Source organism: Chiloscyllium punctatum, chromosome 24 (genome assembly GCF_047496795.1).
Source record: "Chiloscyllium punctatum isolate Juve2018m chromosome 24, sChiPun1.3, whole genome shotgun sequence".
In the NCBI taxonomy this organism is placed as follows: Eukaryota; Metazoa; Chordata; class Chondrichthyes; order Orectolobiformes; family Hemiscylliidae; genus Chiloscyllium; species Chiloscyllium punctatum.
This window is the reverse complement of record NC_092762.1, coordinates 40,831,032-40,856,844: the sequence shown is the minus strand read 5'-3', so window position 1 is coordinate 40,856,844 and position 25,813 is coordinate 40,831,032. Positions and strand designations below refer to the sequence as shown.

Below are 25,813 nucleotides of genomic sequence, written 5' to 3'. Positions count from 1 at the left end.
TGACCTTACGTTTATGGAAGGGCAGGATCTGGGATACTGGCTGGAATCTGTTGTGTAGCCAATAAAGGAATGGGTGACCATTTCAGCAGTAAATTGAATTGATGTGCAGACAATGTCTGATGGTCAACTAGGAGAAAGGTGAGGACTGCAGATGCTGGGGATCTGAGCCTAAAACTGTGTGGCTGGAAAAGTGCAGCAGGTCAGGCAGCCTGACCTGCTGCGCTTTTCCAGCAACACATTTTTAAGCTCTTTAATGTCTGATGATGCCATGGACCTTGACAATGAGCGTGGTTAGAAACTTATCTCTTTGTCAAAGATTACAGCCATGGTTTAATAAACAGACTGGTGCCAGGGATAGGGTCGGAGTTGGTTGGCAGGGAATATCATTTGTAGCGGGAAAGGCATACAATTACTTCAGTCTTCCCAATGGTTAATTGGAGGAAATTTCTGCTCATTGCGTACTGCAAGTTAGCTATGTGGAATGCTAATTCAGCAAACTGGAGGAGTTGTGAGTGAGTGAAGATAGTGTGGTAGAGCTCATTGCTGTCTGGGTACATGTGGAAACCAACGCTGAGCTTTTGGGTGATGTCTCTGAGGGAGGTGAGAAGTAGAATGGGCCAGCTATAGATCCTTTAGGGACGGGAGAGGGAATGGATCATGAACATGAAGAGAAGTCTGAAGCAAAAACTCTAAATCAATAGGGTTGTGCTCGGTTTCCCTAACTCCAAACACTTCCAATTGTTTCTCAGTCATTGCTGGGCCTTCCTCTTCCAGCTAGTGGTGGGGAAGGGATTGTCCAGTGTCGCATACAGGGATGGAGCCTCACTTATGTGTTAGATCTGAGCTAACGTGGCTGTTGATGGATGGGAATGTGTTGTACCACAGTGTGGTTCTGGTCTGAGTTTAAAATGGCAGCTGTCCTCCGCCGATGGTAAGAAAGCCAGTTTAGGAACGGTGTGTTTTCAAATGAGTGTTGCCTACAGATCCTTCATTTTGATCAAACTTATTCACTCTGTATAGGTCGCTCGTAAACTTGTCATCCTCGAAGGGGAGCTGGAGCGAGCTGAGGAAAGAGCTGAAGTCTCTGAGATGTAAGTCCCCTGCTGGATGGGTTAAAACCTTGTGGAAGACTTGAAGCCCACTTCATTACAATTCTGACTTTTGGTTGATGCAGTTTAAGTTCAATCCCTGCTGTGTGAAACCAGTGCCATCAGTTATGGATGTTTTAGTTTTTGGGACTTTTTCACTTTTATTGAAACTTTAAATGCTAGAAGAGGGTTTTATACTAATAAGAGAACGCCTCTCCAGGATTACGCAGTCAGGTCACTGTCACATGACCAGCCTGTATCATGGGAGTTGTTTGAATATATCTAATAGATGCCCCCATTGTTTCCATTCACTTGGTCAGTCCCCAACTCATTGTTAAACACTTCAGTATTCCTCTTCATCTGCATTCCTCTTGTGTTCAGTTTACTGTGTGAGATTTGGTGTTGAGTTTGATTGTGCACAAGATCGGTTAATTCTCACTGCCACCATATCTTTGTTCATGCAGGAAGTGTTGTGACCTGGAGGAGGAACTGAAAAATGTTACCAACAATCTCAAGTCACTGGAGGCTCAATCAGATAAGGTAAAGCGTGCCTTCCTACCCCTCTCTCTCACTCACACTGGAAAAGCTGGTTTGAGTAAGATACGTTTGGATTATCGTCCTCTCACGCTTTCATTCCCCCCGACGCTTGCTCCCTCCCTCCCCTTCACGCTCGCTCGCTGCCCCCTTACTTGCTCACTCCCCTCACCTGCACTCCCTCCCAGATCTCCCAGCACTTTGCCATGTTTTGAACTTCCACTGCTTCATATAGACTGAGCAAGAGTTTTGGAGCAGAGCACTAAATGAAGATTTACAAATCTGTAGTGCCTTTCATAGAACAGTACAGCACAGAACAGGCCCTTCAGCCCACGATGTTGTGCCGACCATTGATCCTCATGTAAAGTAAACCTAATGTATGAACCCTCAAATTTGTGACCATATGCATGTCCAGTAGTCTCTTAAATGTCCCTAATGACCTCACTTCCACAACTGCTGCTGGCAACGCATTCCATGCTCTCTCAACTCTCTGCGTATAGAACCCGCCTCTGACATCTCCTCTATACTTTCCGCCAAACATCTTAAAACTATGACCCCCTCATGTTAACAATTCACTGTCGCTGAATGTCCCAAAGTACACAGCAGTTAGTGAAGGTCTGTTGTAGCAGATATAGCAGCCAAGCTGCACACAGTAAAATCCCATAAACAGCAAAGTGGTCCGATAATCCGGGGTTTTTTTTTAAAGTGATGTTGGTTGAGCAGTAAACCCCTGCGTGCACATGGGGCCTGGGTTTAACCCCTCATATGAAAAATATACGGTACAGACCCACAGCAATGTGGTTCAATCTAACTGTCCTCTGGGTAATTAGGGATGGGTAGTAATTGCTGGCCTAGTCAGAGATGCCCTCACCCTGTGGTGAATGAAGAACAGCTCCCTCCGTACTGCACTGGGACACCAGCCTGGATTTCACTGCTCCTGGGAAACAAACCTGGGCCCCTCCCAGGATTCATTGGAGTTGGAGTGACACCCAATCCACAGCTTAAACATCCACTCGCTCCACCACCAACACTTTGTATACATGACTGCTACAATCTACAAGACGCGTTATAGACATTCACCAAAGATCCTTAGAAGCACTTTCCAAACTCTCAACTGCTTCCATCTCGAAGAACAAGGGCGGCCGATACATGGGAACCCAGCTACCTGCAAGTCCCCCTCCAAGTCGGTCACCATCCTAACTTGGTACTGTTTTCACCAAACAACTGTTACACTTTCAGAAGGCCATTCCTGACTCTACGACCCACCCTCCCATTCTGGCACTTTCCCCTGCCACCACAGGAACTGTAAAACCTGTGCCCACACCTCCTCCCACACCTCTATCCAAGGCCCTAAAGGAGCCTTCCACATCCATCAAAGTTTTACCTGCACATCCACTAATATCATTTATTGTATCCGTTGCTCCCGATGCGGTCTCCTCTACATGGGGAGACTAGGCGCCTCCTAGCAGAGCGCTTTAGGGAACATCTCCGAGACACCCGCACCAATCAACCACACCGCCCCGTGGCCCAACATTTCAACTCCCCCTCCAACTCTGCCGAGGACATGGAGGTCCTGGGCCTCCTTCACCACCGCTCCCTCACCACCAGACGCCTGGAGGAAGAACGCCTCATCTTCCGCCTCGGAACACTTCAACCCCAGGGCATCAATGTGGACTTCAACAGTTTCCTCATTTCCCCTTCCCCCACCTCACCCTAGTTCTAAACTTCCAGCTCAGTAACTGTCTCCATGACTTGTCTGGACTTGTCCTACCTGCCTATCTTCTTTTCCACCTATCCACTCCACCCTCTCCTCCCTGACCCATCACCTTCATCCCCTCCCCCACTCCCCCATTGTACTCTATGCTACTCTCTCCCCACCCCCACCCTCCTCTAGCTTATCTCTCCACGCTTCAGGCTCACTGCCTTTATTCCTGATGAAGGGCTTTTGCCCGAAACGTCGATTTTGCTGCTCGTTGGATGCCCGAGAGTGAGCCAGAGTCCGAAGTCAGTCGAGATGTAATTCATCCACCCACAAGGTGTCTAGCAGTACCGAGTTTTAGGGATTTTGTAACCTTGAACCCACAACCTTATTACATCATACCACCTCATCGCCAATGGCAAGTCATGAATGGACTAGTGTTAGTCCCCAGCAAAAGATATCCAAGTGATTTGGTCTATCCAGCCATATAAAGTGGGAGTGAAAACAAAAAACACTTTGTACACAAAGCAAGTGGAAATCTAGAATCCCTCATCCCCCTCCCTCTCCCCCTCCCACTATATCCCTCCCCCTCCCCCTCCCCCTCCCACTATATCTCTCTCTCTCTCTCTCCTATTATATCTCTATCTCTGTCTGACTCTGCCCATCACCTGCCTTCCCATTCCCTGCTGCTTCCTTTCCCTCCTCTCCCCACCTCCTATGCTTTCCCTTTCCCTCCCTGCCTCCCATTACCTTCCCACCCCCCCTCCTCCCCGCCTCCTTTGCCCTTCCCTTTCCCTTTCCCTCCCCATCCCTGCTTCCCTTTCCCTTCCCTTCCATTTCCCTTTCCCTCCCCCTCCTGCCTCCAGCTGCCAAGACAATGATGGAGGTGTTGTGGATTGTTGTCTGCTATGAGCGTGGATTGGAGGGGGCTGAAAGGATTTGAGGGACAGATTGGTCTCGACTTAGTTGAATGATAGAACAGGCTCAAGAGACTGAGTGGCCATCTCCTGTTCCTTGATTCCTATTGGGAATGGGGTTGAAGGATCACAATTGGAATTGCCTCTGCCCAGACTGTGTTACTAACTGCACACTCCATTGACAGTACTCTGAGAAGGAGGACAAGTATGAAGATGAAATCAAGATTCTGACTGACAAGCTGAAGGAGGTAGGTGCTGAATTGTTCACAATGAGCTGCTTGAATTTAATGCAACACCTGTTTTGGGTTCATAAAACACTGCTGCCTTACGTGAGTGAGTGAATTCTCCCCACAGGAACACTGTCTCAATCTTTCATTCCTTTCCTTTCAGCCAATCCTGGGTAATTAGTAAGGCCTCGGGTGGTGCTGTTATCTGTCAGAGACACAAACGTTTCCAAATGTTTACAGTTCCTGTCTGCACAATGTTTATTCTGTTTCTTTTCCTTCCCATCCTCCTGCCCAGCTTTCAGAGTGTGCAATTAGACTGTAAGTGAAAGGTTTAGATGGGAATGTGGGGCAAGAGGTTTCAGTGATCTGCAGAATTTGTCTAAAGTATTTTACAAACTGGTCGAATACCTTTCTCGCTGGGCTGTTAGAATTGGCATCTCTCCGTGTTGAGGTCATTACTTTGGCTGAGATATTGGGTCTGGTTCAAAGTGTAACCAGCAGCAGTGTAGTTAGGAATCTAGGGTATATTACAGACCCTGAAGAAGGGCTTAAGCCCGAAACGTTGATTCTCCTGCTCCTTGGATGCTGCCTGACCTGCTGCGCTTTTCCAGCAACACATTTTCAGCTCTGATCTCCAGCATCTGCAGTCCTCACTTTCTCCTATATTACAGACCCACAAAGATGTCAGCCTGTGAAAGATTAACCCTGAATGTCCCAGACTAATTAATCCAACTTCCTGGGTACATATCTAGTGTCTGCTTTTGAGTTTGGCCTGACTTCAATTAAACATCTACTTTGGAGATAAGTCAGAAAGAGAAGATTAGATCGATTTTAGTCACAGTTGCTTATTGCTAATTTACTTTTCCTCTTTGCCATTTGGTTTTATTTTAATGGTCCTGTTGATCTGGCTTCTGATTCTCAGGCAGAAACTCGTGCAGAGTTTGCTGAAAGGACTGTTGCCAAACTGGAAAAGACCATCGATGACCTGGAAGGTACGAGATTGCATGTTGATTCCACGAGCCAATTGTTTTGTTTGTCTGTGTCTCTTGGTTTCTATATCCCGCTAACTCTCTGTCTCCTCCATCTGTCATTCTTTCTCTCTTTGGTCTGCAACTTGGACCTTGGTTTATATAAACCTCAAATAGGGGGTTAAGTGCTTCAGTTAAGCAGGAAGCCAGAGGATTATGTGCCGAGATTAAGCCCATCAGTGTGGAATGCCAGGTAGAGAACAGGAGCTGTAAGAAGTGATTTTATTTTTCCAATGAGCACTCCATTTAAGAGGTGCTGGAAGGAGTCTTATTCTTGCATTCAATCACTTTTAAAAACCCAACTGTGTATGTTTTAGTCCTTATTTGAACCATTGTGACCCTTCCTCCCTTGTCGCCTGGGAGTTGAAGGACTTGGCTGTGAGTTACTGACCTTGATGCAATGTTCAGCCTGTCCCTTGACGACTCAAGTTGTCCATCCGAGTTTTCCCACACTGACTCCTGGAAACTTTTCTCAAGGGTAACTCTCTGACTACGTGTTACAAGAAAACCGGGAAGCTTATTCCCTCTAGCCTACAGAAAAATGTTTAACTATCGCAAAGATTATAAGAAAAATGTTTGCTTCCCTCCAAGGAAGTTATTACTGAGTTGCTTCCTCCCATATTGTAAGTGTTGTAGTGTTCTCTGCAAGGAATCTAGACCCGTTTCGGATCCGGTCATTAACTGAGTCTGCTGTGGGGCGGTTGAACACACTTTTTGTGTTTCACACATTCTAATCTGTGGTGTGTATCTCCTTCAACAGAGTGATGGTGAGTGAGGCTCTGTGTATCTGCATTTTTTTCACCCACATCCTCCTCCCTCCACCCTGCTGCTGGTTTATGGCCATTCTGCCCTCTGTCTGTGCTGGTTCTTTTGGAAGATCTGTCCACTTAGCTGCACCCCCTCAGTGATTTCCCACGGGTCCTGCACACTGTTGGTTTTAAAATTATTTTAAATGACTTTGTTTGTTTGAACTGGATTCCAGCACCTTTCGAGCAGTGCTTTATAACGAGGGGAAAGGTGAATAGGAACAAATCTGCAGCAGGAGGTGGAGGAGCAGCAGTGAGGTGGCACCTTAACAAGAGTGAGACCCAAATGCGTCCGAGTGACTCTCCCACCCCAAACAAATAAACTTGAGGGTGACTTTGGCATGGGAGAAGCTCGTGGACTTAAAGGGCTGAATGGCCATCTCCTGTGCAGTGATGATACTATTAAAGAGACCAATGGACTCCTGATTTGCATGGTGTGATGTGGTCAAGAACCAAACCAATCAGATGCTGGGGTCCAAATCCCACGGGTGATGTTGAGGCTGCCCTGCTGTGAGGACTACATACATACCTTGTCACTCTGTGCTGAGAGTCCAGGTCCACACTGGGTCCTTCCCAAATGATTTCCCTCTTGAGTCCCCATTTCAAGCCTTGCCAGTTATCGGCACCCCTCAGTGAGAACGGTCAGACAGAGGGAGAGAGGAGGGCGGTCGATGAAAGCAGGGGGTGGGAGAGGGGAAGCTGATGGCAGTGGGAGAGGATCTCCGTGGTAACCATTGCAGCCTTGATGCTCACGACCTCCGGTTTCATTTCCTGAGTCGTTGACCCCCTCCCCCCACTTTGGGAAGCCCTGTATTAAGGCATTTGGTGTAACAAAACATTTCTAGAAGCAGTGTGTGCTTTTGCCATAGGCCTGGCTTCAATTTGAGACACACTCGGCAACAAATCTCCATGGTTACGGCATCATATTTGAATTTAATTTCTAATTCTTTTAACTAATGTCAAAAATTATTCCGATGTCATCTTGAGATGTCTTGTTTTTTGCTTTGATTTTACTCCAATAATTTTCTCTTTCTCCTTTTTTTTTGTTTTCCATCATTTCTTCACCTCACCCTTTTCCATTGATTTTTTTTTCCCCCACTGAACCACATGTTCATTCCATCATCACATGATTTCTTTTCCATCATAATCACTTGGTCACTCCTTTTGAAACCTGGTTCCCCTCTGCCCCTCAACCTCCAGATGAACTCTATGCCCAGAAGCTGAAGTACAAAGCCATCAGCGAGGAGTTAGACCACGCCCTGAATGATATGACTTCTTTGTAAATGACCTTTGATCTTCTGCTCCACCCTCCTCCTGTCAGTGTTTCCTTGGTGCTCCTTTTACACCTAACTCTCTTTGGCGAGTGCCTGTTAAATTGTAATTAATTGGCTAATTGCATCTGACCTTCTTCCATGTTACTCTAGATCAACTTCCTTGTCTGACAATAAAACTGGGAGTCTCTCTTGCTGTCTGGTTCCTCTGTCGTCTGTTTATATTTCTCTTACTAGTATATTTTGTTTCTTTTAACAATGTTGCACTAAGTAACTGAAACGCTAATTAACCTCTGACGAAGGTGGGTTCACAAGTTATTAATGATAAGAGTCTAGATTTTTTATTAATCTCCATTGCACTGTGAATTTGTGAATAAAAACAGGAAGCTAATTTAGTCCCTTGATTGAAGAGAACACCCTCCATTTATATAAACTCACCTACCTGCAAAAATCTATGTAAGGGTTTTAAATAATATGGTAGCAGTTTAAACCATATTATATTCACGTTCACAGAATATTTCAAGATTCTCTTCATCTAATGAAAATTTCCTCATAGCAAATTTGTACAACAGGCATGTGACAGTGACCAATCAGTTTAAACTGTGACAGTAACCAATGACTAATCAGTTTAAACCGTTGGTTGAGAGGTAAATGCTGACCGGGATGGCATGGGGAAGGGTCTTGAGTCAGTTTCAGAATAATGGTCTGAGATGCTTTGCATCAGCAAAGAGTGCATTTAATGTTTTATCCAGTGTCAGTCTGATTGTGCAGCGCTCCCTCGGCACTGCATCAGAATCTGTTTAAGTCTCTCAAACTCCAAGTCTGCGAGCTCAAGTGTGCCACTGAGCTACAAAGAACTTTCCATTTATATTAAAAGCAGAATATCACAGAATCAGAAAAGAATGTAGACCTAAAGTTGCCCTTTTGACAGATGTTGCCTGATCGGGTGAGCTTTTCCAGCATTTTTCTCTGTTGGTTTTCCATTTAAATCAGCCTGATCGTATCTTTCAAATCTCACCACACTACATAAGAAATAGGAGGGGTCCATCAGTGCGCGGTAACTGCTCTGTCAGCCTGTGAGACCAAGCTGTGGCCTTAACTCCAATACACTTCCCCACACCTCAAACTTTAGTTCTTTTGTCAATCCAAATCTGTCTGACTTGCATGATTGCCTCCACTGTACTCTGAAGAAGAGAATTCCTAAGACTAACCACTCTGAGGGAAGTGGTCTCTCCTCATCAAGACCTGAATGTCTTATTTCTAAACTGTATTCCCTAGTTCTAGATCTCCTCCTCCTCCTCGGGACATATCCTCCCCACGTGTGCTCTGTAGATGTTGAATGACTGACATTTAATGGGAGTGTGGGCCATGAAGTATACTCCTATGCTCAGCAAAATACCACAAACCGCAATTGGAAAGATCACAAGCTGATGGTGTTTTTTTGACAAAGTTCTTTGCGTAGAATTCTCTTCAGCTTTTGAAATGATGGCAAAGAATCCTCATTATACATAAAATTCAACAAATGTGTATTCAGGAACTAGGGATTACACGTCCCACACTACCGTGTCCCCTCCGTAATAACAAATAGTGTTAGAAATACTCCGAGGTTGATCAGAGTCTGTGAGGAGAGGAATTTGCAGTTTAACCATTTAACTTGAGGACCTGCAGGTCACTGCACTCCCTCTACGTTATGATGAAGTGTCAGACTGGGTTATGTTGGGGCTTGAGAAAGGGCCTTAAACCCATGACCTTTGCGACCCTGGGAGTGGACTGCTGACTGACTGAAGCTGCCTTCCATTCAGTGTGCATACCTGTATCACCAAGCGTCATCTTTGTAGAGAGGCTGGAGTCTCGAATACACACCGTTCTACAGATTGTAATCTTTGAGTGAAAATTGGCTCTTAGGTTAAATTTAAGGAATTTTCATTTTTATAATTCTTGTATGTGAATTGTATCAAGTTTGGTAACAAAGGAAGAAGTGAAAGTTAATTTTCATACAGTTACACCACTCTGTTTTAAATCGATCTCTTGTTGTGTTGGGAAACGTTAGGAACACTTTCTTCAGCCTGCTGCTAGTTCGTGACTGGCTTCTACCTCACTTTTTGTCATCTTACTCGCATCCCTCGATAACCTTCTCTAACAACCTTTAACCTACCAAAGATCTATCTACCTCTGTGTCTGAAAGCTACAGTTCAACCACAGCATCTCTAGGATTTTAGGGACAGGATTCCAGCTGTTTTGTTGTCAAGGAGAAATCATGTTTGACCAATTTAATAGAGGTCTTGGAAGGAGTAGCTTGTGTTGTGGATAAAGGAGAGCCCTTAGCTGTACTGTACTTGGATATCCAGAATGAACTTGACAGAGTTCCACAGCACAAGGCAGGAGTTGATGGGTAGAAGTTAATCTGTTACCGTGGATTGAAGATAGACTGCCTAACAGAAAACAGATTCTGCATAAATGGGTCTTTTTCGAATTGGTAAGATGTGACAAGTGGGGTTCTGCAGGATTCTGTGCTGGGATCTCAGGATTTGACATCAGTGATTTAGCTGAGGCATATGGTATCTAAGTTTGCTTTTGATACTAAGAGAAAATACGCTGTGAAGAAGGCCAGGAAATTGTCGACAGACTTCGATAGGTTGAGTGAGGGTATGTGAGGGAAGAAATGTGAAGTTTTTCACTTTGGCAGGAGGAATGAAAAAGCAGAGGATTATTTCCACAGAATTCTGGAGTCCAGAGGGATCCAGGTTTTCTGGTACATGATTCTCAAAACATAGGAATGCTCTCCTTTCTGAGTTTAACCTCTTACCCAAGACAGGGCATCTCTGATAGTGCAGCACTCAACTCCAATGGAACGGAGAGAATCTACCTCCCATGTGTGATTAGATTAGATTAGATTAGATTACTTACAGTGTGGAAACAGGCCCTTCGGCCCAACAAGTCCACACCGCCCCGCCGAAGCACAACCCACCCATACCCCTACATCTACCCCTTACCTAACACTACAGGCAATTTAGGATGGCCAATCCACCCTAACCTGCACATCTTTTGGACTGTGGGAGGAAACCGGAGCACCCGGAGGAAACCCACGCAGACACAGGGAGAACGTGCAAACTCCACACAGTCAGTCGCCTGAGGCGGGAATTGAACCCGGGTCCCTGGCGCAGTGAGGCAGCAGTGCTAACCACTGTGCCACCATGTGCTCAAAGCTCAGGAGTGGGATTTGAACCAGTAACCTCCTGACTCAGGCAGTGGTACTGCTCAGTGAGCCCAGATCAGTGCCTACCCTGACCCCAGAAGATGCTTTGATTTGAATTATGCCCAGAGATATGCAGGTTGGGTGGATTGGCAAGGGGAGGGGGCTGGGTCTGATTGGGATGCTCTTGAGAGGGTCTGTGCAGACTGAATGGGCCAAATGGCCTCTTTCCACACCGTAGGGATTCTATGATTCTATTTCTTAAAGCCAGTTTCAGATTGTCTCTGCTACTTGCAGCTTACACTGGGATCAGCTGTAACCTTTGAACTGTCCCTGTGTGCTAGCCCCTCTCAACCTATTACACTAATCTGTAGCTGCACTTCCCCCAGGAAATTGGAAGCTCTTCTGTTTTAATAAACAGCCTCTGGTACCTGAAGTGTTTGACTGACTATATGACAGGTTTTTCAATCAAGTCGTTCAGTTCCCTCTGTTAAGGCTCCACTTAGGCCCTCTGCAGGATTTACCACTCGTTAAACATTAAGTGACTGGCTTGTATATATTTGGTCAAATTTAACATGTGGAACTTTTGACACATGCTTTTATGAAGTCCACATACACAGCATCTATCACTGTGTGTAAAAGTGAGGGGGTGAATAAGGAGGAAAGATCCAATTCCCTTAACAGAGAGGTCAATAGCCAGGAACCATAAAGTGAAAGTCATTGGGGGAAGGACTGGGGGACGGAGAGGGAGGTTGAGAATCTTTTCACCCAGACAGTGGTCAGTGTTTGGAACTTACTGCCTGAATGGATGGATTAGGCTAATGGCCTCATCACATTAAGAAAAATCTAATTGAAGGTACTGTATGTTGCAGAGCGAAGAGCTAGGTGCTGGCCCAGTGGGATTAGTGGACTTTTGCACCTAGCATTGATGCTGTAGGCCGAATGGCCATCTTCAATGCCAGATTTTCTATTTGCCCCGTCAAGTGTCAGTCCTTATTCTTTTTAACACTGTTTGCCTTTAATACATCGTGGATGGCTTTCCTCTAATAACCCGTAGTTTGTCAGTTGGTAAATAGTTTTTGGCCAGGGTATGGTACATCTCCGCAACAACACCTGAGAGATGTCAAGTTGCATGTGTACACTGACAACAGTGAGTCCAGCCTCAGTACCACCTCTCTCAACCCCACTGTTACTGTGCTCTCAGACACTCTCATTTCAAACTATTTAAGTAAACATTGAGGAAACCAAGGGTTGATGGTTTCAGTCCCTGTCACAATCACTGCTACCTCACCACTAAGTTAATCCCTCTCCCCAGCATACAGTTTGATTATTTACAACCTTAGTGTGGCATTTTCCCCTGGGGTGGAAGAATTCTGTTCACTGACTCTGTGTGTGTGTGTGTGTGTGTGTGTATATATATATATATAGCAAGTCCAAAGGGATTGGAAGACTACTCCAGGGGCGAAAGTGTGATGACAGAGCTTGGGAGTGATTGCAAAATCTGGGCCCAAACCAAACCAGATCTCCTTTTTTCCCAGGAATTTCATCACCCATAAACCCCACACCCTCCTTTGTGGTTGAGCTGTCTCCAGGTCAGAAGAAAAAGCTGAGCTGGATAATAACTGACCAACCCAGTCGGTTACTGGGGGCTTGGTTTAATTGGTTGGACCTTGCATCTCGGGGATGATGAGGAGGGAGAGTAGGTTCACTGGGTCTGTCCTCACTCGACTACTGACCGTGGTGAGGAATGATTATAATATCAGCCACAAGGTCTGCTTCCTCTCTAATGTAAACAGGATAACTGACCCAGTGATCCATCGCACTTAGTCTAATCTTATCCTCATTACTGATCCCCAGGTTAGTGATCCTTGTAGAAACCAAGTGAATAAATAATTATGCCCCATCCTCTTTGCCAATTGCAATGAAGTTGTTGGACCCATGAAATAACTGCACAGAAGCTGACATCTTGTTACCAAGTCACCCTTCGTTTACATATGAACAGTCCTGGACTTCAGTACTGCCTCATTCGGAGTCAGGTACCAGAGTGTCAATATCCCTATCACTTTCACCCTTTAGTTTTTGAACCCCACACACTACCGCCTAACTTTCACCCTTTTACTATGGATCAGATTAGCAGCCCCATTCTGGGAACTGACATTGAGATCCAGCTGGCTGACCTCTTACAATCAAAACAACCTACACCACCCTTCACTTTAAAAAAAAAATACTGTTCCCTCCCAACAAAATGTTGATTCTCCCACCCAGCAGAGCAGGGGCCTGGGTGTCCTTCACACTGATAGCTTCTCTGTATGTTCTGGGACAGAGAGTGGGCTGGAAATGTTAATAGGACATACTCCACTTCTATCCAGGTTCCAGATTCAATCTGAGCCGTCCCTCTTACCCAGTTCGTACTGGTGCCACTCAGTCCACTCTTCCTCTCCTTTCCTGTACTGGGCATAACTTGCTCCTCCATTTTGAGGGAGGTGTGTGTTGGCCATTAAAGATTCCAGCTTTCCTATTGGCTGGTGTCATGGAGATTCACTTCTGGAAATGAGTCATTTTTTTAAAAAACCATCTTCACGTCCACTCATTCCCCTCCAGCATTTGATGGATGTCGGTAAACTATTCAATCACATGGAGCTCTCTAAAAATACTCAAAGAGCAAAAGGTAGAGAGGAAATAAATACAATAGCGACCACAAGGGCTAAAGACCAGCAAGTCTCCTGGACCTGAAGGACTGAATCCTGGGATATTGAAAGAAGTATCTCCAGAGATAGTGGAAGCACTTGAAGTAATCTTCACCAGCCACATGGGCATTTTTCCTGGTGGTGTAAATGTTGATTAAAATTATCTTGCACGTGGTTTTAAAATAAAAGGTGGAAAAAAAGAGGGCATTGTTACGATAAGGAGGCTTTTTCAGGACATCAGCCTGTAACTAGTGGTGTACCACAGGGATCAATGCTGAGGTCACAATAATTTACAATATATATTAATGATTTGGATGGGGAAAGAGGACGTACTATCACCACTTTTGTGGATGAGACAAAAATAAGTAGACAAGTGGTGAGGGTGACTCAAAAGAGTTTGCAGAGGGACATGGGTTGAGTGAGTGCGCAAAACGTGGAATATAATGTGAGGCTGTACGCTTTGACAAGAAGAATAGAGGAGCTGAATATCAGTTAAATGGAGAAAGGAAGTTAGAGAATAGAGGGATTTGGGAGACCTCATCCATGAATCACAAACCTCCAAGTATGGTGCGAAATAGGAAGTCCAATGAAATGCTGACCTTCATTTTAAAGGGAATGGAATACAAGACGAGGAAAGTTTTTTGTTAAAACCTTTCAAGACAATAGTCAGTCCATCGCTGGGATACCGTGGATGGTTTTGGTCACCTTATCAAAGGAATAGTGTATTGAAGGCAGTCCACAGAAGGGCCACTCAGCTGATAATGGGTATAAAGGGGCTGTCTTATGCAGAGGGGTTGAATCAGTTGGGCCTATACTTACTGGAGTTTAGAAAAATGAGAGGTGACCTTATTGAAATGTACACTACTGTTAGGGTCTTTAACAGGGTAGATGTTGAAGGGTTCTTTCACCTCGTCAGAGAGTCTAGGATAAGAGGGCAAAAATCTCAAGTGTTAGGGGTTACCCAGTTAAGACAGAGATGAGGAGTAATTTCTTCCTATTGAGGGGAGTGAGACTGGGTCATTTAAGTATTTTCAAGGCTGAGATTTTGAATCAGTAAGGGTTATGGAGAAAAGGCAGGAAGGTGGAGTTGAAGATCATCAGATTAGTCATGATCTCATTGAATGGTGGGGAAGACAAGATGGGCTGAATGGCCTATTTCTGCTCCTTCTTCTCCTGGTGCAATGCCCTCTGTGCCTGCACTCCAACCCAGCACCTTCCCATAGCAGTTGACGTGACCACAATCCTGCCCTCTCCTATGAAGGGGAGACTGAGTCCCTCTTGGTCCTGTGTGGACCTGAGTCTGGACAGAAAGCTGGGAGCCAGCCATGGCATGGCTCTCTGTACAAGCTCAGGACCATTGGAAGAATCGCTTAGACGTGCCTCACCCCAGGCTCCTTCCACAGGATTCCACAGTGCTGACTTCCTCCAGGTGCTGATGTTCAGTTGAAAACAAGCTTGTGAGGAAAATTGGGCAGAGATGGTGCAATGAAGTTAAGGCACGGGATGCAGGTTTTTCAGGCGTTTCATTGCCATACTAGGTAACATCATCAGTGAGCCTCTGAATGAAGCACTGGTGGTGTAGCCTGCTTTCTGTTTATATGTTCGAGTTTCCTAGGGTTGGTGATGTCATTTCCTGTGGTGATGTCATTTCCTGTGGTGACGTCATTTCATATGGTGATGTTGTTTCCTGTACTTTTTCTCAGGGGGTATCAACTGGGATCCAAGTCAACTTGTTTGTTGATAGAGTTCCAGTTGGAATGCCATGCTTCTAGGAATTCTCGTGCATGTCTCTATTAGGCTTGACCTGGGATGGATGGGTTTTCCTAGTCGAAGTCCGTATGTAAGGATACTAGTGAGAGTGGGTCATGTCTTTTTGTGGCTAGTTGATGTTCCTGTGTCCTGGTGGTTAGTTTTCTGCCTGTTTGTTAAGAGACAGCCTGGCCACGATGGCTGGATTAGATCCAAGGGGCTGACTGATCTAGATTAGGTATCAACAATTCTAACGTTTTCTCAGGGTGTAACACTGGTGCCCGTTAAGCTAGTTTTGAGGTCCCTTTGTGTCTCTTTTTTTAAGTTGGGGACTTGTTGTCTGCTGGAGAGTCCGCAATGGGGATCGGAAACTCTGTTAGAGCCTGCTCCCTTCAGGATGAAAGGAGGAAGTGCTTTACACACAGACCAGGAGCAATCTGGAACATTTCTCCCAAAGGACTCTCTGTCTTAGCAGTCAGTTGGAGGTTTCAGGGCTGGAGTTGAGGCACAGATCAGCTGCAATCTAACCCTAATATTCCTGAACAAGTAACACAGTGCAAACCCTGAACCCGCTTGATCATCCTTATCAGGTTCTTGGGGGGGGAGAAAAATGATCATTTTGGGAAGTTTGCTGTTAATCCACAGCTGCTACCCATCCCCACCCTAAAGTGGTTTGGGCAAAGTGAGGGTCAACACCTGGCATCAGCTGTCCTTAGCAAAACTCTTGTTTCTTTAATTCGATGAAATAACAGGCTGAAGAGAAACTTCCTTCCTTTTATATTTTTGCAATTGCTGTCTGTTTTGAATACCTCGCTATGTGTAGTTGTTGTTTGACCTCAATACGGGTCCTCACTCTTTCAGAAATTATCAACCACCCTTTTATCAGACCCCTGTGTCTCTCTCCTGTTCCCCGACTCTGATCTCCAACATCTCCCAGCCGTTGAGAGTTGTACCCTGACACCTGGGGACCTCATTCTGCCTTCTCCCCACACCCTACCTCCAGCTCCACTCCAGATCACTCGTGCATTGAAAACCTTCCTTCCTGACCCAGTGGCCTTCAGTAACCCTCCCTCGGCTGTTAGTTACCTGACTTCACCTCATGAGATGGGCGTTGAGGGTTTCTTTGGCAAAGGCACACATTTGGGAACAAAGCCGTGAGGGGTCAGTCAGACCACATGGCGATTGTGAAGTAAAGGCTGTGTGAGGTTTAGATTCTGAGGCCGATGTAGTTACAGAAAGCAGTTCAGCTGAGTGTTTCACCATCTTTAAGATGGGGCTTTAAGTCCGAGAGCGCCCTATCCTGTGGTGAAGAGATTAAAGGCATAGTCATTTGTTCTGAATGTGCTTTAGTATTTACACAAGCTCATAACCTGGAAGGGTGCAGCTCCCACCTTCAGAGCAATAATATTTATCTCTCTCATTACAAAACAAATGTAGCGTCACGTGAAAGGGGTGGCTTCATGTGAAACGTTGTTGGTGTTTGAGAGAGGGCAGCCTGCAGTCTGACTGTTCGCCATCTGTCCCTGTCTGATGCCCTGAGGGTAGAATAGTGAGTCTGAGTCTCTGCCTGGTTCCTGGAGGAAGGCAGTTAGTCTGTGTTGTGTCTCAGATTCCCTCTGGGTATACTCTCCTAGTAGAGAGCAGGACTGTCAGGAATATAACACCAAGCCGACACCTAATAGAAACTAATTTTGTATCTGTCTTGCGTGTTGCTAGTTGGATCCACTTGTGGCATCTCTAGACCGTTAACCCCTGAAAGTTACTTTCTTAATTTGTTTGCGGGATGAGGTCATCACTGGCTAGGCCAGTGTTTATTGCCCAGAGGACAGTTGTAGTCATATGACACTGAATCAGACCCTTCAGCCCATGCCTACCAAATATCCCATTGGCCCATATCCTTCTGAACCTTTCCTATTCGAGAACCTGTCCAAATGTCTTTTAAATGTTGTAACTGTACCTGTGTCTGCAACTTCTTCCGGCAGTTCATTCCACATACAAACCACCCTTTGCCTGAAAAGGATGCCCCTCAGGTCCCTTTTTGTCTCTTTCTCCTCTGGCCGTAACATTATGCCCTCTAGTTTTGAACTCCTCCACCTGAGGGAAAAGACCCATTGCTTTTCAGCTTATCTGTGTCCCTCATGACTTTATAAACCTCTACAAGGTCACCCCTCAGCCTCCTCCACTCCAGTGAAAAATATCCTGGCTTATCCAACTTCTCCTTATAACTCAAGCTCTCCAGTCCCAGTAAGATCCTGATAATTTTTTAATAATTTAATAATATCCTTGACCAGGTACGGATAACAGATTTCCGTCCCTAAAGCACCTTAGTGAATCCGATGGATTTTTTTTTAATGATGATACACAATGGTCGCCTTTTAGATTTTCATTGCAGATTTTTATTAAGCTCAAAGCTCGCTTTATACCATGATGGCATTTGAGCCTGGAGTGTAGCCTGGAGTTCTAGAATAATATTCCAGTGACATTCAGAGTAAAAGGAACACCTTTTAGAACAGAGGTAAGGAAAAAGTCTTCACCCAGAGAGTGGTCAATCTGTGGAATTCATTACTACAGAAGGCTGTGGAGGGCAGGTCACCAAATATATTTAAGACTTAGGTTGTTGAGGATTGAGGGTTATAGGGAGAAGGTGGGAGAATGGGGTTGAGAAACTGGTTAGCCTTGCTAAAATGCTTTGTCATTACCATAGGAAAATTCATTTACTAGAATAGGATCCCTACAGTGTGGAAACAGGCCATTTGGTCCAACAAGTCCATACTGACCCTCCGAAGAGTAACCCACCCAGACATATTACCCTACATGGGCAGCACAGTGGCTCAGTGGTTAACTCTGCTGCCTCACAGCGCCAGGGACCCGGGTTCAATTCCCGCCTCAGGCGACTGACTGTGTGGAGTTTGCACATTCTCCCCGTGTCTGCGTGGGTTTCCTCCGGGTGCTCCGGTTTCCTCCCACAGTCCAAAGATGTGCAGGTCAGGTGAACTGGCCATGCTAAATTGCCCGTAGTGTTGGGTAAGGGGTAAATGTGAGGGATTGGGTCTGGGTGGGTTGCTCTTCGGAGGGTCGGTGTGGATTTATTGGGCCAAAGAGCCTGTTTCCACACGTAGTGAATCTAATCTAATCTACATTTCCTCTAACTAATGTACCTAATCACACATCCCTGAACACTATGGATAATTTAGCATGGCCAATTCACCTCACCTGCACATCTTTGGACTGTGGGAGGAAACCAGAACACCTGGAAGAAGCCCAAACAGAGACAGGGAGCATGTGCAAACTCCACACAAATAGTCGCCCAAGGCTGGAATCGAACCTGGGTCCCTGGCACTGTGAGGCAGCAGTACCAACCACTGAGCCAACTGTGCCACCCATCCATTTTGAGATAGTAACCTGTGCAGGAGACTGACCTTTAAGGCTGAGAGTGTGTGGGTCACCGTACTGGGATCCCTGTGGTCTGGGAGTGCTGAACTCCCAGATGTGACCAACGAATAATAGTTTCTACCTTTCTGTCAGCAGTGGGTTTGTCTGGGACTGGACTCTGCCAGAGACCCAGTGGTTTAAGAAAATTCAACACCTTCCAAGTCTTTGGGGCCTCCCAAAAACTTTCCCAGCCAATCAGTGGCCACTCCCATTCAGGAAGCATTTTGGCTAATATGTACGCAGGGAGATCCCACAAACGGCAATGTGGTACTAGCTGGGCAAAGCTGTTTCAGTGATATTGGTTTTGGGGTAAATATTGGGGGGAACGATCATCATGAAAATAGTGATAAGGGATGTTTCACTTCCCCAACAGAGGACACAGTCTCTATTTATTTAACATCTCGTCTGAAATCCCTACCCTGGAGTCATGCAGCACCCTTTCAGTGTACTGTGTGCTCGGGTCTCTCTAGGCTGAAACTTGAGCACACAGCCTACTGACTCCGGAATAGATGAAACCACTAACATTAAAGAGGTAGTGAGAATTCTTGGCTGCTGCTATCTATTGGAAACCCATTGATCCCAATGTCTTGTTACTAACAGAACATGTCACTGACCTGTGTACTGACCCAGATCAGATTAGCAGAATATCCACCCTGAGGCTTCCTGGGGGGGAATGTGTGAGGAGATTTTAATCAGTTTGTAGACTTTAGTTTGACACTGAGAACTGAGACGGTGTTATCTGTGAAGTCTGCTTTCACATTCCTTCTCCTTTTGCTCCCAGATAAACTTTGTGTGAAGATATTCATAAAGAATGCGTTTTCAGATCAGATGAGAAATACGTAACGTCCTGCACTTTCTAGAACTGCTGAAGCTTGCTGTGCCATCGTTCTCGAACTCCTCCTGTCCTTCAACTCTCCGTGTTCCTCTCTCTCTCTTTTCAACCTTCCTCTGTCTCTCTCTTCCTGGTCAACCAGCATGTGCTGGTGGGAGTGAGCTCTGTCAGCTCTTTCTGGATCGAGCCTCTGTAAGGTTGGTTTTTGGTAAGTGGTCAGTCTTTCTCCTGGAGACAGGTTGGGCGACCTGCCATGTTGCTCTTTATGATACAGGTTTTGATTTCACTTTGTTACCACTCAGTGGTCACAAACTGCGGCTTGTAACTCTGTTGTGTCACTTATCATACCGTGTATTTCGGAGACTGTACAGGAGGATGTGTTAGGTAGGGACCAAGCTGTTGTGAGCTGAGCTGAAATCCAAGCCAAAGTAGGAAATCCTCCCCGTGTTGGTGGAGAGTAGGTGAACCTAATTTCAGTCTGGTAGTTAATGACTATTGGCCAACAGTGCAAGCACTATCTTAAATAGACTGTATTTGGCTGTATCACTCTGTCCACCCGTGACTGTTGTGCTTTATTCAGATGGGTTTTGGGTAGTGGTCAGTATCATGTGGCTAGTGCTAAAAGGATGGGACTGGGTATGGATTTACATGTGAAATAGTCTGTCTTGGGAATGAGTGGGTGTTGGCGTTGGGTGCCTGATCTCTACTCCCTAGTGACCTTCATTGATGTGGAGGTGCCAGTGTTGGACTGAGGTGGGACAGGGTCAAAATTCAAATGACACCAGGTTATAGTCCAGCAGGTTTATTTGATATTTGATATATCCAGATGCCCTTTAAATGTTGCAATTGTACCAGCCTCCACCACATCCTCTGGCAGCTCATTCCATACACGTACCACCCTCTGCGTGAAAAAGTTGCCCCTTAGGTCTGTTTTATATCTTTGCCCTCTCACCCTAAACCTATGCCGTCTAGTTCTGGACTCCCCCACCCTTAGGGTGGGGTTGGGAGGGGGGGAGGGGGGGAAACCTTACCTCTTTACCCTATCTATGCCCTTTATGATTTTATAAACCTCCATAAGGTCACCCCTCAGCCTCCAACGCTCCAGGGAAAACAGCCCCAGCCTGTTCAGCCTCTCCCTATAGTTCAAACCCTCCAACCCTGGCAACATCCTTGTAAATCCTTTCTGAATCCATTCAAGTTTCACAACATCCTTCCTATAGGAGGGAGACCTGAACTGCCCGCAATATTCCAACAGTGGCCTAACCAACGTCCTGTACAGCCGCAACATGACCTCCCAAATTCCAATACTCGGTGCAGAGATTCAGTTTCCAAATTATTTTGGAATGTGTGTTTTTGGGCTGATGGCAGTAAGTGGTGAGCAGTTCTGAATTTGATCTTGTCTGTTTGGAAAAGAAATGATCAGTTTGATACCCAACTGTTGCAATGCAGTGCAAGCATTCCCTGACACTGTGCAAATAATGTTGGAACTCTAAATCCCTTCATCAGCTTCACCCAATTAAACAACAACACTGAAGATGGATTTCATGTTAATGCCACATTTACTATTAAGTGTATCTTTATGTTAATGACTATGGTCTGATGAAGCCATGTCACAAGTGAAGGATATTTCTGTAAATCCAGGATGATTTGAATAAGCCAAACATTCTGGCTTCTAAATTAAGATTTCAATTGTTTCGATTAGCATCTGTCCTAATTTGGGTTAGTTGCTGGTCATCTTTTCCTGTCACCATCCCAGCTGGAGGTAAGATTGCCAAGGACATAAGTTGGTAAAATGTGAGGGGGTCGGAGGTCGTGGATGTACTGCTGTTCTGTTCCCATTTGCTTCTCCACCCCACATTCCAATGGTTATTGATGAGCAAATTTCACATCGTTCTCACCTGAAACTGACGTATTTCTCTCGCTTTGTAGAACAAGTTACTCGTGCAAAAGAAGAGAACATGGGAATGCACCAGGTCCTCGATCAAACTCTACAAGAACTCCACAATTTATAAAGAGAACTCTAAGGAACATAACTCCCAGCAACCATTGCCAACTGACTGCTTGCGATTGAACATTCCATATTATCCTGTCCATTTGAGCAAGTGTCAACTCATTCCACCCAATTATTAAAGATTGACTGGCAGCCAAAGTTTTTTATTTTGTAATTGTAGAATTTTTATTGCAAAAGTTCCTACTTTTTCTTCAGTCACGCAGTGTTTCCCTATTGTTAGAATAAGCACAGCTATCTCTATGTAGACTCTCTCTATGTTAGAATAAGCACAGCTCTCTTTATGTAAACTCTTCCCTGGTGTGTGAGACAGGAGTGGCTCTGTGAAGGTTCAGGTTTCAATCTGTCCCATTTTTTTTTTAAAAAGAAAAGGAAAAACACAGTCTTGAGGTGAAACCTGCACCTTCTGAAATTGGTCTTGATTATGGGCTTTCTTACTGTCTGTCCATTGTGCTATTAACCTGACCCTAATTGCTTCCTCTGTCCTTCATTCAGTGGGTGATGTCATTCGGTAGTTCCTGCATGGATCAGCAGATCTGGGATCTTTCCTGTTCCTGCTGTACTCTGGCAGGTTGGAGTAGGTGGGTCTCTTCCGTGTTAACTCCTTGGCGTTTAGAAATCAGGCTGGTTTCTAATCCTGGTCGATCCTTGTTTCCATTCAAGTTATTTGGACTGAGCTGTTTGATTGGATTGGAAAAAACCACACCCTTGTTTCCACGTCATCCCTTTTTCTCTTGCCCCCACCATCCCTGACCTTCCCTTGATCGGAGCAGAAGCAAAGTAGTTTTACAATCCTCAATCCACCATTTTTATATTTGAGTGATCAAGGCCCCTTTTTTTTTGATGATTTATATTCTGTCTGTTTATAATACTGTCGCACGCTGAGTCTTGTACTCTGTAATGTCCATTAGGAAAGGGCTGACACCAGTGGATTTGGACTGGGGGCTGCTGTAGGTCAGCTCTCTAGTCCTACATCCCTTAACAATTCCAGCCCAAAACGCAACTCTCTCAGTTGTAAGGGTGTTCAGTTCTCCGCATCCAGGCCAGTTCCAAATCATTTTCTTCCGCTATGGCTGTATGTAGGCAGCCCCCCCCCTCCAGTTCCCACAAAATGGGGAACTGAGCTGTGTGCCCATTGCCTGTTTCAGGAAATCACTTTAAAACATGCACATCACTCACCTCAGCAAGAGGAAAGCCTCCTTTCAGCCTGGAGCGAGAGTGTCATAATGGCACCTGCAAAAACATCCCAAAATCTTGCTTTACAAAGTCTTCACATCAGGAGCTGTACTGCACAAATACGACTAAAAATGTTGGCCTTTTTATTTTGCGGAATTTTGCCTCCTTAAATGGGTGAGGCTGTCTTTGTTCAAACATTTGTTACCTGTGGTTTATTGTGACTGCTCCATTGGCCAGGTGTTGATTGTGGTGTACCTCGGTTTGGTTTTGCGTCCATTCCGTTTCAGTGGACCGTGCCGTTTTGATTGGAGTAGCAAAAAAAGCGGCAATGTTTGTGACCAACTCTGACCGAAAACAAACATCAGAAACCGCTTTCCCATTTGGAAATGCCCATTAATTCCTCTCTCCTCTCTCCTACTCCCCCCTCACCACCACCCCCCTCCCCCCAGCCCATGATCCATGACTTCTAGCGATTTGTACAATTTTATAGAGTCACACGTTCTAGTGCTGGCATCACAACACAACAGCAAAACACTATTTGCATTAAAAATAGCACAGGAACTGAATTAAAAGGAAATGTGTGTCTTTGATTTCTTTGCACATCTGAATCAGTTACCTTGGGGAATTACAACTTGATCTGTGTTTGCACTGGTGATGTTGACCGATGAGCAAATAAAATGACTCACTGCTGAAGAAATCTTAAAAGCTGCAAGTTTTTTTGACTCTGGACATTTACTGGTCTTACAGTTGTAAGCCCTCTAAATCACATGGGTGGTACTGTGCCTATCCTCAGTCACTGAGGTGGCTGGATATTTTCTAATCAACCTGTTCAGTAGATGTTATTCGCCCACACTTGGGTGCAGTAGATGGGACCTGAAATGCCTCCTGGTTCAGAGGTAGGGATGCTACCACTATGCTGCCAAGGGTGGCTGAAAGTAGCAGTGGGGTCCTCGAGATTGCTGCCTCACAGAGCCTGGGGCCCAAGTTCAACTCCACCCTCAGGTGACTGTGTGTTGTATGTTCTCCCTTTGTCTACGTGGGTTTCCTCTGGGTGCTCTGGTTTCCCCCCCCAAGATGTGATTAGGTGATTTGACCATGCTAAATTGCCCATAATGTCCAGGAATGTATAGGTTTCCTGGGTTGCCCATGGGATTATGGGGGTAGGGGACAGATCTGGTTGGGATGCCCTTTGGAGGGTCAGTGTGGACTTTGATGGGCTGAATGGCCTGATACCACACTGGAACAATTCTACGACTAGCATTGTTCAACCATAGCTGATCTGTACCACCATCAGATTCCCAGTAACCTTCAGGCAACAAGCATATAGTGATGCATCTTGAAACTTTCAATTCACGTCGTGTTTCGAGAGAGAATTTCCCAATTTGATTCCTCTACAAACCATTGTGTGAATGAATGCTCTCCAATTTCACTCCTAAATCGCTTCGCTCCAATCAAAAATTAAGATTTTAAAATCCCTCTGACTAGATTCTTACATCAGTAGAAAGAGTTTCTCCCCATTCCCTCAACACTTTAAGCCCATAAAACATAGAAGTGGAAGTAAGGCCATTTGGCCCATCAAGTCCACCCTGCCATTCAATCTTGGCTGATGGGCATTTCAATGCCACTTACCCACACACTCCCTGTAGCCCTTAATTCCTAGCGAGGTTAAGAGTTTATCAATCTCTGCTTTAAAGATATTTAACGTCCCGGCCTCCACTGCGCTCCGTGGCAATGAATTCCACCAGGCCCACCACTCTCTGGCTGAAGAAATATCTCCTCATTTCTGTAAAACGCTCCTATCAATCTCGACAAATTCTCAAAGCCGCAAGTGTTCCCACACTTTGTAGCATTTTCAAGTTGACAGAGCTCAGGATAGCTACTGTACTTTCATCTCTACACGATTCACCGCCAGGCACTTAACTGTCTTTTAACTAAACATAAATAAACGTAAATCTAGCTATCAACAGGTGGTCGCACAGAATTATAAAGGGATTCTTGTAGGATCGCTTACAAAGCAGGCCTGTGACTGCACTGTATCCCAGCTCAATGTAAATTCATTGTATATCTTTGGATCTGTCTGAAGAGTTAGTTGAATTGATTCTGTACAAATGGTTTGTTTATGAATCCATCTGGTCTTTCAGCACTCAGTGGTGATGTGTGGCGAGATTAAAGACATATATTCCCTGGAAGGATCTTTTGAGCACTGAACATTGGGATTAAGGCAACTGATTTACTTTAACAATCCGACTGTTTCCAACAATTGGGGATTTCTTCCCTAGTAAAGTTCAGGTCATCCAAAGGTCAACTGCCCATGTCCTAATTTACACAGTGTCATGGTCGTATGTGAAGGTTGTGAGAGGGACCACGTAGTCCTGTGGTGGTGTCCCTACCTCTGGGAAGGAGATTTGTGCTCAAGTACACCTGCAGTGTGTTCAAAGATATCCAAAAGCTTGTTAAAAATAATTAAAAGGTTTGTGAGAACCAAGTGAGAAGGGACTACTGATGTTCTTTGTAACCCCCTCCATCATCTGCAACAAAACATTTTAATTCCTTTTAGCACAGAGCTGAATCAGACTTTAATTAAAGTGAACCAGTCAAAATTAAGCCAATTGCAAGGTTTAATTGAATGCAAGAGGAATTTTATTAAATAATAAGGCTCAGCTTCAAGCACATACGCAAAAACACAGATAAAATTCTGAAGAGGAGGTTCTGGTTCAATAAGACAAAGAATATACAGGTTCTCCAGTTCTCGAGTACTTGGGTTGGTCCTAATGGAATGTGAAACTGTGGTGTCCAATAGAAAGCAGTTTTACCTTGCAGCTGTTCTTTCTCACAGAACGTACGATGAATAAAATACAGATAATGGTTTAGCGTTATCTGCTATGATGCAAGGGAAAGGTACCAGCTGTAGAAACAAAGAAGAATAAAGAACAAAGAAAGTTTACAGCCCAGGGACAGGCCCTTCGGCCCTCCGAGTCTGAGCCGATCCAAGTCCACTGTCTAAACTTGTTGCACAATTCCTAAGCATCTGTTTAAGTCTATAGATATTTTTGATCTATGAGAATAAGACTAAACTGTATTAATCAACAGATTTCTAAATATGAGAACCTAATTAGAAAAATTATACGGGATGGGAAAAGGGAATATGCGAGATTATTACGCACAT

The 25,813-nt window shown here is 45.1% G+C and overlaps 1 protein-coding gene across 4 annotated transcripts in view; it reads left to right on the top strand.

Moving 5' to 3' along the window:
* LOC140494475 (tropomyosin alpha-3 chain) overlaps window positions 1–23,344 on the top strand; it is a 112,774-nt gene extending 89,430 nt beyond the window's left edge. For 2 of the 4 annotated variants that reach the window (XM_072593693.1, XM_072593691.1), the window contains 5 exons: window positions 1,021–1,091; window positions 1,553–1,628; window positions 4,424–4,486; window positions 5,388–5,457; window positions 21,393–23,344. In XM_072593693.1, coding sequence (XP_072449794.1) covers window positions 1,021–1,091; window positions 1,553–1,628; window positions 4,424–4,486; window positions 5,388–5,457; window positions 21,393–21,475 — 363 coding nt within the window. In that variant the 3' untranslated portion in view covers window positions 21,476–23,344. Of the gene's footprint in view, window positions 1–1,020; window positions 1,092–1,552; window positions 1,629–4,423; window positions 4,487–5,387; window positions 5,458–7,499; window positions 7,767–21,392 lie in introns of those variants that run through there. The other 2 variants (XM_072593690.1, XM_072593692.1) reach the window with 1 other exon arrangement.
* Window positions 23,345–25,813: the final 2,469 nt, after the last annotated feature.